The sequence below is a fragment of the Mycetomoellerius zeteki genome, unplaced genomic scaffold (genome assembly GCF_001594055.1).
Source record: "Mycetomoellerius zeteki isolate Tzet28-1 unplaced genomic scaffold, Tzet1.0 scaffold212, whole genome shotgun sequence".
Classification (NCBI taxonomy): domain Eukaryota; kingdom Metazoa; phylum Arthropoda; class Insecta; order Hymenoptera; family Formicidae; genus Mycetomoellerius; species Mycetomoellerius zeteki.
Window position 1 is genome coordinate 605,400 of NW_017257086.1, and position 17,570 is coordinate 622,969.

Sequence of the window (17,570 nt, forward strand, 5' to 3'; positions counted from 1 at the left end):
ATTACCTAAATATGATTGGAAATTTACAGGAAATTGTAATTTAGGTAATTTAGATAATTTTCCAGTCATAGACATGTAATTTCCATGTAAAATTACATGCATTTTTTTCAATGTAATTAAAAATCTGTGTAAAAAAACTTAAATATTTTTTTATAGAGGCCGTAGCTGTTCATATACTATAATATTTTTACTTTATTTATTTTTTATTCAAATAAATGCTGCGATTGCTTTACCTGAATACGATGTTTTCGCGAAAACGCGCTAGATACTGCTGTTGTCTGAAATCATAATAATTGAGACGTTTCTTCAATAAGTCAATTTGACGTGCCATCAAAGGATTCACAAGCTGTTTCACTTGCGCTGCCCATTTTTTGACCGTTGCCCATTGCTCTGGTAATTCTGTCAGCCAGTTATAAGTTTCTTCACCGAATTTCACTTGGTATTGTTTAAGAAGATCTATAGTCGCCTGCAATTGAATAAACTAATTGTTACTAGCTGTTCTGTTTTATATAAATTATTACAAGTAAGATGGTCATTAAAAACTAAACAGAGTTACGCTACTTTTTATATTTAGATTTTCTATTTTTATTACCTTGATAGGCTCCCACATATCATCAATTTGGTATTGTCGATCTCGTACCTCCTTTAAATAATATATAGTGTTCAACAAGTCCTCGTAATCATCTGGTGCGATTGGCTGGGTAAATTTCTTTAAAGCATTCGTCAAGAATTCGCTAAGATTTCTGAGTCTGTAACATATAGTGTAATGAAAATTGAATATATTAATATACATGCACAATATTAATTAATCCATAAGATTTAAAAAGAAATATAAGACATAGATATGTACATAAGAATACGTACTCGTTGTTGACATGTTCAGCCAGATGTGTCTTGAATAAATTAGTCCACTTGCAGATTGTATTCAGTAAAGCTTGTTTCAAGGCTCTTACATCTAGCCGCAGCCAACGCAAGAAAACTTTTTCATTCTCAAACTCGTCGCATTTTTTATAAAGTTCCATAAAGTAGTCAATTTCTCTTTTAAAATCAGCCAATCCTGGCTTTCTCTCTTTTAGATATTCCAATAAATTCTCTTGCATTACTATATTTTTTTCTTCGTCCGTGAGTGCGCGGCCAAAACGTAAAAACAAATTCAAATATTGTTGTCTATCGTCAAGCCATAACCAGGAAAATGGTTCAAAAATCTGCAATTCAAGAAATATTGATTTTCGTGGAGCATAAATAATGGATAAGTCATTAATTATGCAGATGTCAGTTGTTTTCTCTTAAATAGATGAAGCTTACATTGCCACACCCAAAAAAAATATTCTGCCATTTAGCGGTTCCGTGTTAATGTCAGAGGATTTTCCATTTACTATATATATGACCTCAAGAGGATACTCTACAAAATGAAGGAATTTCGTATAACTCTAAAGTACTGGATTTAGGATTGCGATCCTCTCAATACTATAGAAGAATGTCTTGCATGTACTGATATGCACGCGTACTACTGTAGCACGTAAATGACAAACCTTTTCTAACAAGTAAGCGTACCGCTAGTATTTTGTGTATCCTTTTATTTCAAAAGACTATTCGAGTTATTATAATAGAATTTTCTATAGAGGAATTTATTTTTGATCATAGCTCATATGTCCTCATTTTTATAGATGAATGTTATAAATACATGTTATAAATACACGCACCTGATTAATGTAAGATTAATGTAAGATTTTTTGCTTAGAGGAAATGCTAAGAGGAATTCCCCGCTTATCGGCAGAATATTTTTTTGGGTGCAGAAAAGTGATTGCTCTCTTATTCTGAAGTTTGCTATCAGATTTTTTGTTTTTCTATGGAATTGGGATAGTGAAAGTTCTATTGCATCACATTCACGTTATTAAGTTATTGCTTTCACAAATATATGACAAGCAAGATATATTTACACACAATTAAGATTAAAAATAAGATAATCATAAAATTGCTTGAAGATCTTACAACGACGTATTCCTGTGCTTGCACCAAACCTAACTTGATTCGATTACACGTTTCCTCGAGCATAAAAACGATATTTTCTTCTTCTGCTAAATCAACCTTAAAGTATTATATAACGATTAATAATAGAAAAATCATATGTGTGCGCGTGTATATGTGTAAACAGTTACGAAAAAAAAAGAAGACAAAACTTTAAGCATTGAAATCCACAAATTAGCTGAAGAATTAGCTGCTTTTGTATATTCTCGTTCCTGCAGCGAAGTTCGCTGATTTCTTCTTTTTAATTAAACATGTTTGGACATAAACAATTAAGAAAAGATATTTTACTTTTAACATGCAAAGTATGATCATATGCAATAAATGCGCCTATTATTGATCACCCTATATACAACGACGTACTCCATAATGCTCCCGTTCCGTTGCAATGTCAGGATTTACGCGTGGTATTAAAGTTCCCATTCTCATAATGTCAAGCAGCAAACCCTCGTAAAATGTATAGAAACCCTCAGGATCATCTGGATCTACCGCAGGACGAAAGACAATATGAGGTATCTCGAGCGATAGGTGAATTTCGAAAAGAGGCGATACGTCACTTTCCGGATCGGTTTCATCGAGCAGATAACATATGCTACGGCGCAGATACGTACCGCGTGAAAAACAGTTTCATTATTAATTAGTAGTATTTAGAAAGATTTCTAAGAGCATGTTAATCTTTAACTTTTAGTCTTTATACATTGCTTATCGATTAGCAGAAAAAAATATGAACTTTAATAAATGTTTGATGGAAATCAATACCTGGTAGAAGTAGCTTGGATCAAAGCTTTTGATATCAAATTGTCGACGTAAACGAGATAAGGCTTCCATTTGATCATATTCCGAGCGATTTCCTCGTTTGTTAATGTTATTTTAGCTGCCGCCTTCATTCGTTCGTCCTTGCCGGCTTTTTCATTTTCCATAGCATTGCGCGCAATTATTCTTTCCTTCTCTTCATCAATTCTGATAATAATGATAAAAGCATATTTTACAATAAGTTAAAAAAAACTCTAATTTGTTAATGTTTTATTGTTGTTTACGAATAATATACATAAGCAAGTTATACACTCTAATATTGAGAAAGGATTGGTACATACCTCAATCTGCTTGGTAAAGTCCGCAATTCCTCTACACCATCTGTTCTTCCTTCGAGTTCTTCAAATTCTCCAAGTTCTTCAAATTCTCGTTTTCTCGTATCTATTCGCACATCTGTGACAAATAATCAATTTTATATTTCGACCAAATTAATGAAAATTTAAAATCTAAAAAGTTGTCTTATAAATTCGTCACATAAAAAAAAATTAAAAGCCTTCGAAGAAAAGAAGTGAATAAAAGTTACTGTTATCCAATTCAATTTCATCTTTCTCGTACACTGAATCGGGCAGTAAATCGAAGAAAAGTTTATAATTTTCATCCAAGACTCGATTTAATTCTCTACCGGCTTGCTCGATCTGGTCATATCTCTTTTGGAAATTCTCGTCACGTTCACCCACAGCGAGCAAATTCTCATCTTTAAAATCCTTACGCTCTAATATCGGCGACATCGCCCACGCGTAAATCATTCGCAATAACGTGTTGATGTTTTCTTGGGCATACAAGATCCGCGAATGTAACTTTCGTACTAGACCCAGCAAATTATCTATATACTTTGGCACTTCTGTGAAACAAATCCTCGATGGCATTATGTGTTGTTACGCTGAGAATTGTTACGGAGTTGATTTTATTTGTCTAATCATCTGTCTCTCTTCTCCTTTGTCTTGCTTCACAGATTATCTTTTTGAAGCAAGACAAAAAGTTATCTGAGGATATCATTAGACGTTACAACCGCGATTCTAAGTTACAAAGATTAAAAAAATTTATTTAGGTATGTTGTTACTTTTAGTTTATTATTTGTATGAATAACATCTAAATGTTTATATATTTATATAACATATAAATCGTTGTAATTAAGAATTTCACCTGGAGAATTCCAATTATAATTTTCCTGGCCAACGCGAATTAATTCGTCTACGTTTTCAATTTCGTGCTTCAATAATTCAAACTCCACAGGCAAACTATAATTTCTTATCCAATTGTACCTATCATTTGAACGATGTATGTAAATAGAATTATTTCTCATCAGTTAATCATATGTTCACTTACCATTGTACGAGCAAATTGAGATTGTAAGTACTCTCAAAAAAATATTGCATTCTATAATATAATTGGATCGCTTCTTCGGATAAGTCTGTCCTCTTCATAGTGATCATAAAGCGAATTTCTCGCAGTAGAGCAGTCAATTCCGGATCAAAGTTTAGATCGAGTAGCTTATTCTCGTGTACTGTTAATAAGCTTTTCGACAAATGAAAGTTACTTGTATCGACTATCTTGTTGGCCCAGTCCGTGAATATTTTGTGCTCCATCGCATCCATAAGTGACTTATGAAAACACAATGTACTTTATTAACACAATTCGAGTATTGGTCGAGTACATTAGATAGATAGATTAGATGTCTTAACATTTATTTTACAATCAGATTACTTTGAACGCGTTATATCATAAATAGCTAACAATAATCAGAAGCGAGTGACAAGTGATATTTGATATGTTATATTTTATAAAATTAAGTAGATATTACGATAAGTATTACAGTACATTATATAAAGTGAATATAAACAAATAAAGACATTGAAAAATCCGATATTCATAATAAGGGTTCTTAGATTTAAGATTATCTAAGAACATACCAATCTAAGTCAAATGATAATTAAGTTCACGGGTTTTTTCTAGGATTTTGTGAGATATTACCTGTATTTGATCGTATTTTGGTTTAGTTTCACGTGCTATTCTGAGGTTTATTAAAGGATGGTCGACTAATTTCGCACATTGCATCGGATAGTCTATTCGTTGTCGCAACTGCGTCAACGTACATAATGCACCAGCGACATGCGGGAAATACTGATCGGTTTCAATCCATTCGTCCTCCTTGTAATCTCTGAAGATACTGTCAAATATGACCTGAAAAAAGTAATTGGAGTCTGTATAAAACTCATCATCTATCTTTACGGCTTGTATTATGCTTATGAAATATTAATATTGTAAAGCACTTTAATATCGTCAAAATGGTCATGAATTCTTTGAAGCAATCTCTCGTAATTGTGCCATAATTGTGCCATGATGATTGGTCTGTTGGCCATCGAGCCTAGAATCCATATTATTTTAAACATGATTTCAGTATTATGACATTCAGAAAATGCTTGGTCGAATATATTTGCCAGCTGTCTGTCAAATTCTTCCACCTACGGTCAACAATTTTTTACATTGCGGCGGTAATTTTATACTTTACATTAAAAGCAATAATAATGACGTATACGATATATTATAATGCACGATTATTGTACTTACTTTTGCTAAAAAAGAAATAACATGATCTGTGAATCGTATCTCTTCTGGCATCAAAATATCGTATTCTAATTCGGCAAATTCATTGTAGATTTTAACAAATTTATCATAAATGTCATATATCTTAGAACATAACGTTTTCTTTTTTAAACTTGCTAATTCTATCCTTTCTAGTTTAAAATATTCTTGAGCCGTTTCAAATAACATCTGGCAAATAATACATAATAAATGATTATCATTATTTGTAGAATTATTTAAATTATTCTATGTTAAAAATAATAATCATATTGTTTTTACGTTAATTGATGCGCGAATCCAATTATGAAAAGCTTAATATTTATTTTAAAAATAAATTACGAACTTTGATTTCTTCCAAACGTTTTTGAAAATTTGTTATTCTTCCAAACACCAGTTCATCGTCAAAATTCCATGGAATTGATTCGGTCGGATGTTTAAAGTAATTATCCAATTTACTTCGAAATGTTTCAAACATTTCTGTATAATAAGTTAAAATGTTTGTCACATGCATTAAACGTTTTAGACTATCCTCGATATCGCCAGTGAATAAAGTACTCTGATCCAAGTATCTGGCAGCCTGCGAAATTTCTAGTTTGTAATATAATAGACATTTCTGTGTTGTTAGAAGAGAAATAGATATATTTCCCCATTAATTCCTAATATTTTTGTTAAAAGCGCAGAACATTTGGGCGCTAATGGCTTAGAAAATATTAAGGACATATAAAATTTTAAAAACCACATTACAATATATAATAAAAAGCTTCATCTTCTTTCTTTCAAAATGGAGATGATAAAGATATTTATTAACGCATACTTTCTTGAAAAATATAAATTAATTTTTAGTTGTTATGCAAAACATCTTGATTTCTCGAGTATTCAATATATAAATACTTATTTTTTCTTACATACCTCGGTAATTAGCAGATTAGATATTTCGGATAACAGCGTAATTATTCGCGTTGGAATACAATAGTATTTTGAATTTGACCATATCAGGCATATACAATGCAGCAGTGGTTTCAATTTCAGCTGTATATCTTTGAATTCGGTATTTTGTAGATCTTCGAAGTGAGGTTCCAATGCTTTTAAGTAGGCGCATACATCGCGTGCTTCGATTACCGCTTAAGATAAAAGTTCTTATGAATATTATACAATTTTGGTATGTTGAGTTTTTTTGAAAGTTAATTAGTAAAATCTTCAGAATAACTCATTAGAATGAGCGATATATACTTATTATAGTTAAAAAAAACGGAATGCCTAATCGACATAATTCATTAATACTCTTTATAGTATATCCTTCTATTAACGCTAGCAAGATCTAACCAGCGATAACGTCCTTCAACAGAGCCTTGAAACGCGGTGAATAGGGGCTCTTGGTTAATTCTAGAATAGATGCCATCTTTTTCACTCGTAGATCCTTCATTTGATTGTGAATAGATTCGACGTTTACAAGTCTTTGACACCAGAAATCAATTTCTGCAAGTGTATTATTGATGGTTAACATTCTTTAATTCTTAATTCAATTTCTTTCAATTAAATTTGATTGGTAATTATTGATTGAGGAAAATAAAAAAATATATTCTTATTACACGGAGAGAATTTTTTCTTAGAATTTACCCTGAAAATATGACAGTCGTGGGACGACATTGTATTTCGAAGAATTTTAATGTAATCTCTCACTCATTAATAAAATTACAATAAAGTATAAAATAAGTTTGATCAATTTTACTGAAATGCATGGTAAAAATCTTTAAAATATTGTATTATACAATTACCATATTTTCAGGGTAAATTGTAAAAGAAAATTCTCTCCGTGTATATACTCTTTTATGTGTCATGTGCATATAAAAATATATAAATTATATTATATTTTAATAAATAACATATATATGAAAAAAAATTTGTACAATGTTTAGAACATTTCAAAAAAATTCATTTCTAATTTTGCAGTTTAAATACTGCAATACCCGCGCTTGGTAATAACTGCTTATCATTTCTTGGGCTTTCTTCGTTTAGCGTATCACCGACTTGTGAACACCATTTCGTTACGATAATTTCTATATTAGTTTTTAAAGGAAGATCGACTTCGACACCTCCACTCTGCTGCGCTTTCCATTCCGCCTCGAATATCTGCTCGATATCCATTGGCATTGGTAGTAAGGTTTGTCCCATCATCTTACCTTTGATCTGAAAGTGATAAAGTATCTTTCGTCGATACTAAGAAATTCAGACAATATCATGAAATTTTTGAAAAATATTTTTTATGAAAAAATTTTTTTTATTAAGATAAAAGAAATGAAAACTTGTTCCGTGCTTAGCTATTTTATCTTGTGGGTTAAGAGTTTAAAGCTACTCATACCTGGCATATCAAGTTGCGAAGATCGTAAACATGCTTTTTCATGTCCTCACCGATAACACGAGGCCAGCCCTTGTGATTCTTCGGATTCGATAATATCGGTACATAAGCCTAGGTAGAACATTCACGTAAAGCTCAGTCTTTTTTTTATAGATGCAAACAATATTTAATTCGAGTATGCAATCGTACTACCTCTTCAACCAAGACGGACAGTTCTTCGATAGGTTTCGAAGCCATGTCGCCGGGTATAATGATGTTCCTGTAATTTTCTTTCGTGATCTCGACAGGATTCTTTTTTATAAAATACGATGTTTTTACCCAACCTGTCGGTGGTATCTCCAGAAACGGCACCAAAACACCGGCGGAATTTAGTTGTATTATTAGAATCATTTCCGTCGGTGTACCGAAGAATTTCATAACCGTCTCCTGACATTTTCGTAATACAAATAAGATATCTATTGAACAATTTACTTGTCTAAGAAAAATTTTATTTGGGATTCGCTTTCGCGCGAAAACAAAAAAATTTCTTTAATTTCTTCGAATTTGGATGAAAAAGCTCTTTCGTACAATTTAAATATTGCATTTCTTTCATATATATGATTAATAAATTAAAATTATGTATATGTATATATATATATATATAAGAAAGAGAGAAAATAAAAAAAACGATATATTATTTAGAATAAGCATAGAGTAAGACAATAGTGTGTTACATGAAAATTTAATTTAGTTCTCATCGAGTAAGGTTAAGATTTAGAAGAAAATATTACACCTTGTATTCCTCGTTTGTTAACATCTTCATCCATTTGTCGAGTTTAATTTTTCTTGAAAGCACCAAATATTTATAAAGGAACTCAACACGTTCATCATCTTCTTTCTTCTCTTCATCTTTCTTATCAGCCATTTTTCCATTTACGAGAAAAGTTTGTTATCCTCAAGGCTTTTCAACTGAACAGTTTGAACATTGTCAATTTGCATCATTTGTTTTTACAGAGAAGTTATTTTCCAAAATAAAAGGGAAAGAAAAACAAGCTGAATATTCACATTTATTGAAGCACGTATAAGTACATTCAGAATCACATATATTCAAAAGCAGAATCATATGTATAAAAGTATAAAATTCACAAAAGCGCATTGTAAGATAGAAATTGAAAAAGTAAATGCTACATGGATAGAGTACACGAATAGCTCAGGGTGCGGTCTACTTGGTGTTATAATACAAATGCTTTGAAGTATTTAATTGACCAAAAAAAAATCGGAAGAAAGAATTTTTACTAATTCACCAATAAAGAGAGAGAGAGAGAGAGAGAGAGAGAAAATGCTTCGAAACATTTGTAGCATCAAGTGGACCGTAGCCTCAGACTAGATTATCGTAATGACCATACGTAATAACACCACAAGTCGTTTTAGAGTATTTAAATTGCGTCACGTCGTGCTGAGTAGTTGAGTCATTGAACACAGAGTCGAAACGAAAAGCGATCCATCTATCGTTCGTTGATCATTTCTGGCCAGACTTGATTCTCAATCCATGCCAAGAAGGAATATACCGCTGTGTAAACTCCCGGTATAGATCCTCCGCAACTTTGTCCAAAAGCAGTGATTCCCACAATGCTGTGACTAGATCCAATGAACATCAATAAGGGTCCGCCACTATCTCCGTGACAAGCGTCCGACCTTCTTGTAACATTGGTATCCAATACGCACAGCATATTATCGTCCAAACCGCGGGGTAATTTGCCGAAATCATTAAACGATTTGGCGCATGATTCTTTGTCTACGAGACTAGAAATTGGAGTGTAATTTAAATCGTAATAGTAGATCTCATCATTGTTTCATTATATAAAGATATACATAGGTGTTTAAGAAAAACCATTTAATATATTTATATGATACATATAATGATGGTATGGTACTATACTGAGTAAAAAAGCCTTAGTGAACATAAAGCTCAATCGTTTTTCAGGTATAAAACAATTTTGTATGTAGAAACAGTTGAGTTTTCGATTTCAATAAGCTATTTTACTCGGTATGGTGTGTACAATATTGCGCTTGTCTTAGCGACGAGAGACTACCTTGTCTCCAGATAAATGCTGAATGGTTTTTTTTAAACATCAGTATAACAGATATACAAGAATATATTTTGTCAATCGTCAAAATTATGTTAACTAATTTGTTAACTAACTTTGGCTATGTTATACAAATTAGATTTTGCTAATTGATAAATTATATAATTTTAACGAAAGACGATTTCATGTTTTATTTTATGTAATAATGCTACTTGTCAGATAACATCACAAAGATACTAGCTTAATAAGAGTTAAATAATAAATTCGATTTTTAGTAAAAAAATTTCAGTAAACATATTTGTTCGAAAATATTTTCTAGAGAGTTGTTACTAACAATAAGAAACGTTACGTATTATACTTGTATTCTCACCTGAGACCTGGTGTTTTCATTAATTTGGTACTGCCATCCTCGTCGAAGCTGGTAGCACCCCAACCAATCACAATAAATGTTACGTTCGATTGTACATTCATGGAATCTAAAGATTTCGTTTGGATACAGATCGGTCGTACGTTATTCTCCATACGTACGGGCGTACTTAATTTCAGAATAGCTACGTCGTTATAATTCACGCTGCGCTTGTATTGCGGATGCGGTATTACGTTGCTTATGGGAATTCGTTGCGCATTCCCGATGCTCTTCAAATCTTCGCTGCCGACTCTCACCTGTAGAAGCAAAGAAGATTTATAATCCTTAAATAATAGGTAAAATCTGTTTGATTGACGAAGAAAAACGCTATTGTTTATTTTATTAGCAAAATCGATCGAAGGAAAATGGAATGTTAAATGAAAATTTTGTGTCTATATTTGCAGAACATCTAGTATCTGTAACATTTATGCGGTAAAAGTTTGTTACTACTTATACATTTTTAGATGAAAATTGAAAAATCTTCGCACGATTGAAATATTTTACGCGAATCTAGTCTTTCCATATAAGATACAAAAATCACTTTCGCCCGAATCAATCCGACCGACGCAGATATAATATTTAGATGGTCAGTGAATCACGACCTTGAACTTGGAGCTCGCTTCGTTACTTGCCTCTACCGGTACTTTCTCCTGTATATTACTGACGCAGTGAGCAGCGGTCAGTACGTATTGCGAGGAAATTAACGTGCCACCACAGTTGTACTTGATAGCTTCCGAATTGTCATCGTCCTTGTCTTCGTTCTCGTATCCCAAGGCGACCATATACGGGAATTCCCCGCGCTCGGTTTGAGTGCCGCTGAATATGTTGAATTGCACCTCAGCCGTGTCTCTTTTCTCCTTACTGTTGGTCTCGATCTCGTTCTCATATTCACGACATGCTAAAAATCCAAGTGCGACGACGCGCGTTAAAGATCACCTTTTGCATCCTAAAGAACATAATCGATCGACTGGTTAACGCGCAACCGACTCGTCTGGATCTATGGATCCGTCGTAATTATCACTGTAAAATCAAGATTGTTACGTCACCGTGCGCGTCTTCATCTCAAGGCCGTTCGTTATTTAAACAAGATTCTCGGAAATGATGCAATTTGCACACGAGCGCGTGTTAATGACGTAAATACAATGATAAGTACGATAAACATCAAAACGTTTCGTTTGAATGGATGCAGATATTTTGCGAATACGTATCTTAAAATCATAATATGCTATTGCTACGTAGGTCTAAGTTACAAAACACATCAAATTAAGCATAGATGTTGTCGCATTTTGTCTTTTGAAGGAAGAAAATAAGAGACTGTTGTCAAAAAATTATAGCTGTTGTTCTGAAAAACCTGTTTCTGAAAAAAAGAATATTAATCAACAGCGTATCTTTTAACGATGTAATCGTTCGTCTCTTTGCATAGTTTTCTCGAACTAAAAAAATATTTCACGATTGAGTAGCACAGTAATTTGTAAATCCAGATGATAGATTTTACTTTGCGGAAACGTATCCTAAATGTAAAAATCGTGACAGAAATTGAGTGTGACACATTATGAAAAAATAAGAAATGAATTAATTTTAATGAAATTTAAAAAGAATAATTATAACGCGTAATTTTTTTTCAGTCATCATGAAATTGCACTGCATCTAAAAAATTATCACAATTCTTCAATTTTCGGATTAATATGAGAGAGAGAGAAACGCCTATTCTACTATTTAAAGAAACAAATAACATTTCGTGATGATCAAAATGATATCATACCTATCTCTGCTGGTCGAAGTCCTATCTTATCCGTAATATTGAACTGACAACAAACAATTTCGGTGAAATCCTGGAAACCGCAACGTCCTTTCGAATCCGAGTTTCTTTTACCCTCCTTCACCTCTTGCAATCTGGATGGACATTCGTATATCTTTCTGCACACTCCCTTCTCTCCATCTTCTGTTCTGCAGTAACTGCCTTCTGCTTTCAAATAAAACGAGATTATTTCAATTTCAGATATATTATATTTTGCTGGTATTATTTCGTAAAGAATCATAGGAGAAGCTCATAAAGGAAAAGACCAGCACGGTCGTTAAAACTAATCTTGTGCACGCCCGCATTTTTACTCATAAGACCGACAGTCATTTTTTTCTCATGAGATTACACTTAAACACTATTTTTTAATGATAGTATTTATTTGCGCAACACAATGTGCATACAATCATTATCTTCAACTAGAAGGATAAAAAAAATATTACACTTCTCTCTCTCTCTTTCTCTCTCTCTCTCTCTCTCTCTCTTTCTCTCGTTATATAGAAATATTTCCCTTTTATTACTTTTAATTTAAACTTTTGTGACTAAATTATTTAACTTAAACAAGTTAATCAGAAATTCAGATTTAAATTTTATATATATTCCAGGAAAATTATAAAATTATACACTACTGCTTAATAGTTTTAGCACACTCTCCATTTAATTTATTACATACTTTAACTAAAATTAGGAAAAGTGAACTTATGTCTTCTCAGATTTTAGTTCAAACTTAATTTCCTTGGGTTTTAATAACAGAAAGCAGATTCTTGATATTTTGTGATCGATAAATTTTTCAAATATCTTAATTAAACATTTATGTTTAATTCGACACTTAATTTCTATGAGACTACATGTATTGTTTCTATTTTCTCATTGTAAATCGTCATGATATTCAAATGTTTTATCGGTGTTTTATCTGTTTAGCGCAAAATTTGAAATTGATATCTTTTTTTCAATCGATATACATGATAATCACCTATTTGAAAAAACCTAAAATTTCCGTTTATAATAATTTTTTGGCAATTCGCAACTCTTGAATACTTTCATGACCGATTATATATTATAATTTTATATTTTATATATGAAAAATAAAATTGTTAGAGCAAAAACATATAAGACGTGTTGAAATTTTTGAGCGGTATATTGAAAGGCTTTAAAGCATACACAAAAATAAATCGTTTTTTTCTATGATACATGAAATATATTAAGTTTTATCTTTAATAAAAAATATTTTTATCTTTCTAGATTGCGAATAAATTTCATCATACCTACACTGAGAAAAAAATATCTTAATTTCAAAGAAATATTTCTTTGCTTGTATTCAAACAAATTATTACTATACTTTGGATCAATGAAAATTTCTTTGAAGATTAAGATATTTTTTTACTTTAAAAAACATACTTTAATTTTAAAGAAATTTCCATTGATCCAAAGTAATAATTTGAATAAGAGCAAAGAAATATTTCTTTGAAATTAAGATTTTTTTTCTCAGTGTATATTTAATGAAAACGCTTTTTTTATGCTTATATAAAGGAGCAATAGAGACTATCGATAACGTAAAAAATTATGGACACGCGACGACTTTTGTCGATCTTTCATTTAAATTAATCACGTATGTATATATTGCGTCGCTTTGCGGTATTGGTACATAATGGTAAAAGCTTTATAGTATTTGGTAGCCGCGGGGAAAAACAGCGGGGAAAAACAGCGGGGAAAAACTATAATTATAAAAATTTAACGAAAATATTTAACGAAAAATCCAGACATTAATAATTTTCCAACGATTGTGAACAAAGAAGATAGTTTCGTAAATCGAGTTTCAAGAAAACAAACAAATATTAAAATTATATTTTTTGATTAATGTAGCAATTTGAACTCTAATGTAAGATTTAATTATAAAAATATGTAATGTTGATTTAGAAGTTTACTCTCTATTTTCTTGAAAGAAAAATAACTTACAGAAACAGTTATCAAAATTAAGATCAAGTTATGGATAATATTTCTGATATAAATCTTAGAAAGCAAAGAAAAACAGTTGATAGGTACTGAACGTAAACACACTCAATTTATCATTTCAATATTGCGCATATTAATATTATCGGAAAGTATATGTTACTTAATGCTGGGAATGAATCATATCATTTTCATAATAGAGAATGAATTAAATAGAAAATAAATTAAAAAAAAACGTGTGTAAATGCGATAACGATTCACCCCGAACTCCATTCTGTGACGTTTATCTAGTCATATAGCTTCGAAAGCAGATCAATATATTTTGCAAAATCGCGTCAATTTAATTGAATTATTCATAGGACTTTCTGTAATGCATTAAAAACGCAATTATCAAATTGATCTGTTAACCCTTGAGTTGGCATGAGTTGTTTTTATCACACTTTACTTGTAACTATAACGGTAGATAATAATATAATGATACAAGAAATTTTTAGTTAATCACTCGTACAAAAAATACCTTAGGTTTCTCGGAAAAGTGTGAAAAAGAAAAAATAATGTTTCAAATAGAAATGTTTAAAATATTCTTATTAACATTCCTAATAACTTAATATATTTAAAATATTTACATATCTTATACCGTAAAGTTCCTCTTCTATTGGTAAGCCATGAGTAAAAAACTTGAATAATAGGACGATAAGAATCGAGAAAGACAAACTGTAGCCCATCTTTATCACACGATGTTTTATAACGTTGTTCACTTGACTTGGCTAAAAAAAGTGTATACGTATATATTTTATTTTCAAGAAAAATTTAGTTATAATCGTTTAAATTTAAATTTTAGAAATTTAATTATATACCATGTTTGTACATATATACGTATGTATATATGTAAGTATAAATTATATTTTTAAATAATGACATTCCCTGTTTATACGATGTTATTAAGACGTAGATTTATAAAAAAATGTGTAATTTTTAAAAATTTGCTGATTAATTTAGGAGATAAGAAGAAAAATAATTCGAAAATGTATACGTAACTATAAATACAAATTTAAATTTTAAATTTAATTACAAACTTTGTATATTTTTAACAATAATAATTAATAGATTCTTACGAAGGAATTTTTAACTTGTATCTCGCAAATCAAAACTAGTTCACTCTCCAAATAGATCACTTATTTTTAAAAAGATATTCGAAAATATTTTCTTCCAGAAACATCGATTAATAATACAAGTAAAAAAAAGGCACTTGCAACACGTTGCCCGCAGCTCGAGGCTCGAGGCTGCTCGAGACTCGACTGGACTCGACACTCGATTCGACACTCGACTGATGACTGCTGACGACTGACGCCACGCGATGCGAATGTGATCCGGTATAGTCGTCACCGTCATCACGGGGCTTATTTCACTGTTCCGTACATTGTATGTATACGTACAGTGTTACGCATATCAAGTGCATGCACACTCGATCGAGCATTTCTCCTGTAATTTGAAACATCGGAGTAGAATTTAAAAGTAGTCAGCGTGTTTAAAAATCATTTTATATGAATTAAAATTGTATCTTCTCTCTTGAAGAGGTTATACTCGTAAAATAAAATACATCTTAAATACATGAAGGAATATTATTTTACGTTTTTTTGATTCTTTATTTGTATCAGTCATTAGCTATTATATATAATTCGATAAAGAAAATAAAAACAAATGCCGCGTTTAGCAGGACGTTTAGATTACAACTCTGTTAGAAGTTTTCTTCATTGATTAGATTATGCTTTTAGATCTAAAAGTATAATCCAATTAGAACGAAAAAACTTTCAACAGTTGCAAAATAAACATTCTACTGAATGCAGCCAACGATATTTATTTTTGTGAGAGTTAAAGAAAAATTGAAAAAAATATCGCAATGAAATAATTGAACTTTTTCGTTCTATTGATTTAATCACTGTTTATATATGTATTTGTCTACAAAATTTGTATTTTTTACGCATCTACGTTATATAAAATGTATAATTAAATATTTCGAGGGGGGTGTCTATACGATTAGATAGGTATACACTTATGCATCTTTATGAAAAATGCAAGATTACAATTATCAAGTTATAAAAATTTGATTTACAATGATTGTAATATCTCTATTGAAATAATTTGATTACGCGCTTATGCACGAGATGAGTTGGACTTAATTATATGCCAATATAAACAAAATACATTATTTATTTACATGATTATTATAAACTAGATTAAAATTATATTTCAGGTATTCAGAAAAATATTTGATGTAAATAGTACATGCTTTATCGCACAACACTAATAATCCTCTTCTAGTATGCATTTCTCCACCAGTTCCCGTAAGTTTGGATTTTCCATTGCAGCCGCTATACGTTCCTTATCATTAATTTGTTTATTAACTGCAATTTAACGCAAATAATTAAAAACAAACTATACACTGAAAACTGAATAAGATTTAAGAAGCATACATACTTTCTTGTTCAGTGGAATGTGCACCTTTCTTAATATAGATATCTAATTTAAATGACGCTGATAATTGACGTTCCAATTTAATGCGGATGCACAATCCTATGAGGGTTGCCAAAGAACAATGAGGCACTGTAGGATTAAATTCCACACGAATGACAGAAATCCCTCCTGGTGTGCTGTGGCAAACTTTTATACAATCTTCGTATACAACATCCAGTTGCTCCAAAGTTTGTGGTTTTTCAGGATCCTTGATTGTCCTTAATAAATCTGAAAAGCAACAAAAATTGCCGATTAAATATAAATTGATAGAATTTGCCTGAAAAATTTCAGTGGTCACTTGAGTGTTTTAATAAGCGTATAAGGGACAAGTCATTTGCAATATCGCACCATCTCAATGACATCGGACAATATCCAAAAGGTCGCGCGTTACAAGACACAAATAGAGCGCAAAACTTGCCGTAAACGGATTCTTTTAACTCGATATCCGTCTTTAACGTTTGATTCTTCACCGTCAATAGATCCTCTGCCGTTCCCATGACTGTCTCTGGCAATATACCATCCTTTATCTTTCCGCCAATTGATAACTTTCGGAAAAAAGATAGCATGTTTATTAATGATAATGACAAAGAAAACATAACAGCATGATGTGAATTACATCATCTCCATAGCAATTCACTGTAATTCACAAAGTGACAATACGAGAATAATAACGCAGCATTCGGATTTCGGAATATGCGTTATATTACATTACGTGCAATTACATGTATGTCCGAAGGCGAAGGGCAGGGTTGCCAAAAGTCACACATCGAAGATTTTCCTCTACTTTTTAAGATTCTCCAAAAGTCTCTAGTATTTTTAGTCTAAGATCTAATCTACATCGGTCGTATCGTAGGCGTCAGCCAATCCGATATGTCAATTTTAAAGTCGCACGACGCTTACGACGTATACGACCAATGTAGATTAGGTTTAAGGCCGCTATTTCATTTGTGCGTTTTTATTGGTCGCGTTCAGCAGACTCAACTGTTGCGGAGCGGATCAATGAGCTCTCGCTGCTATTGGATGATCTAAAAGAATACACCAATAGCAGTGAGCGCTCAC

At 31.6% G+C, this 17,570-nt stretch overlaps 3 protein-coding genes across 6 annotated transcripts in view; all 3 read right to left on the reverse strand.

The window, feature by feature from the left end:
* The window catches only part of LOC108722624 (dynein heavy chain 9, axonemal), a 28,413-nt gene extending 19,633 nt beyond the window's left edge, over window positions 1-8,780 (reverse strand). Inside the window, 20 exon segments of the mRNA XM_018447819.1 lie at window positions 234-466; window positions 593-749; window positions 865-1,205; window positions 1,993-2,088; window positions 2,389-2,617; window positions 2,785-2,985; window positions 3,120-3,231; window positions 3,362-3,679; window positions 3,982-4,100; window positions 4,165-4,439; window positions 4,810-5,019; window positions 5,109-5,300; window positions 5,407-5,610; window positions 5,765-5,998; window positions 6,331-6,542; window positions 6,745-6,897; window positions 7,389-7,608; window positions 7,781-7,888; window positions 7,970-8,203; window positions 8,550-8,780. Coding sequence (XP_018303321.1) covers window positions 234-466; window positions 593-749; window positions 865-1,205; window positions 1,993-2,088; window positions 2,389-2,617; window positions 2,785-2,985; window positions 3,120-3,231; window positions 3,362-3,679; window positions 3,982-4,100; window positions 4,165-4,439; window positions 4,810-5,019; window positions 5,109-5,300; window positions 5,407-5,610; window positions 5,765-5,998; window positions 6,331-6,542; window positions 6,745-6,897; window positions 7,389-7,608; window positions 7,781-7,888; window positions 7,970-8,203; window positions 8,550-8,681 — 3,980 coding nt within the window. The 5' untranslated portion in view covers window positions 8,682-8,780.
* A 281-nt stretch (window positions 8,781-9,061) lies between these two features.
* Window positions 9,062-15,319, reverse strand: LOC108722704 (serine protease snake). 3 transcript variants are annotated; one of them, XM_018447947.1, is made up of 6 exons: window positions 15,251-15,319; window positions 14,635-14,764; window positions 12,012-12,212; window positions 10,882-11,147; window positions 10,214-10,506; window positions 9,062-9,559 (listed from the first exon to the last, which is right to left on the reverse strand). In XM_018447947.1, the coding sequence occupies exons 2-6, from the start codon at window positions 14,720-14,722 to the stop codon at window positions 9,262-9,264; spliced, it is 1,146 nt and encodes a 381-aa protein (XP_018303449.1). In that variant the 5' UTR covers window positions 14,723-14,764; window positions 15,251-15,319; the 3' UTR covers window positions 9,062-9,261. The 3 variants fall into 3 exon arrangements, with proteins under 3 accessions (XP_018303449.1, XP_018303448.1, XP_018303447.1); XM_018447946.1 differs by having other exon boundaries at window positions 15,113-15,301; XM_018447945.1 differs by having other exon boundaries at window positions 12,012-12,215; window positions 15,113-15,301.
* A 705-nt stretch (window positions 15,320-16,024) lies between these two features.
* On the reverse strand, window positions 16,025-17,227 carry galla-1 (cytosolic iron-sulfur assembly component galla-1). Of its 2 annotated transcripts, XM_018447858.1 has the most exons (4): window positions 17,128-17,227; window positions 16,930-17,056; window positions 16,476-16,739; window positions 16,025-16,402 (listed from the first exon to the last, which is right to left on the reverse strand). In XM_018447858.1, the coding sequence occupies exons 2-4, from the start codon at window positions 17,006-17,008 to the stop codon at window positions 16,302-16,304; spliced, it is 444 nt and encodes a 147-aa protein (XP_018303360.1). In that variant the 5' UTR covers window positions 17,009-17,056; window positions 17,128-17,227; the 3' UTR covers window positions 16,025-16,301. The 2 variants fall into 2 exon arrangements, with proteins under 2 accessions (XP_018303360.1, XP_018303358.1); XM_018447856.1 differs by having other exon boundaries at window positions 16,930-17,227.
* Between the last annotated feature and the right edge of the window lie 343 nt (window positions 17,228-17,570).

Bases quoted from the DNA above. Each gene is read 5' to 3' on its own strand.
- galla-1 (XM_018447856.1), bottom strand. From the start codon at position 17,107: ATGTTTTCTTTGTCATTATCATTAATAAACATGCTATCTTTTTTCCGA. The intron at 16,740-16,929 runs GCAAGTTTTGCG...GTTGCTTTTCAG, and splicing joins GTTAAAAGAATCCGTTTACG to ATTTATTAAGGACAATCAAG. The intron at 16,403-16,475 runs GTATGTATGCTT...GTTAAATTGCAG, and splicing joins ACATTCCACTGAACAAGAAA to TTAATAAACAAATTAATGAT.
- LOC108722704 (XM_018447945.1), bottom strand. From the start codon at position 14,722: ATGGGCTACAGTTTGTCTTTCTCGATTCTTATCGTCCTATTATTCAAG. The intron at 11,148-12,011 runs GTATGATATCAT...TTGGATTTTTAG, and splicing joins ACTTCGACCAGCAGAGATAG to CATGTCGTGAATATGAGAAC. The intron at 10,507-10,881 runs GCAAGTAACGAA...TTGCTTCTACAG, and splicing joins AGGAGAAAGTACCGGTAGAG to GTGAGAGTCGGCAGCGAAGA.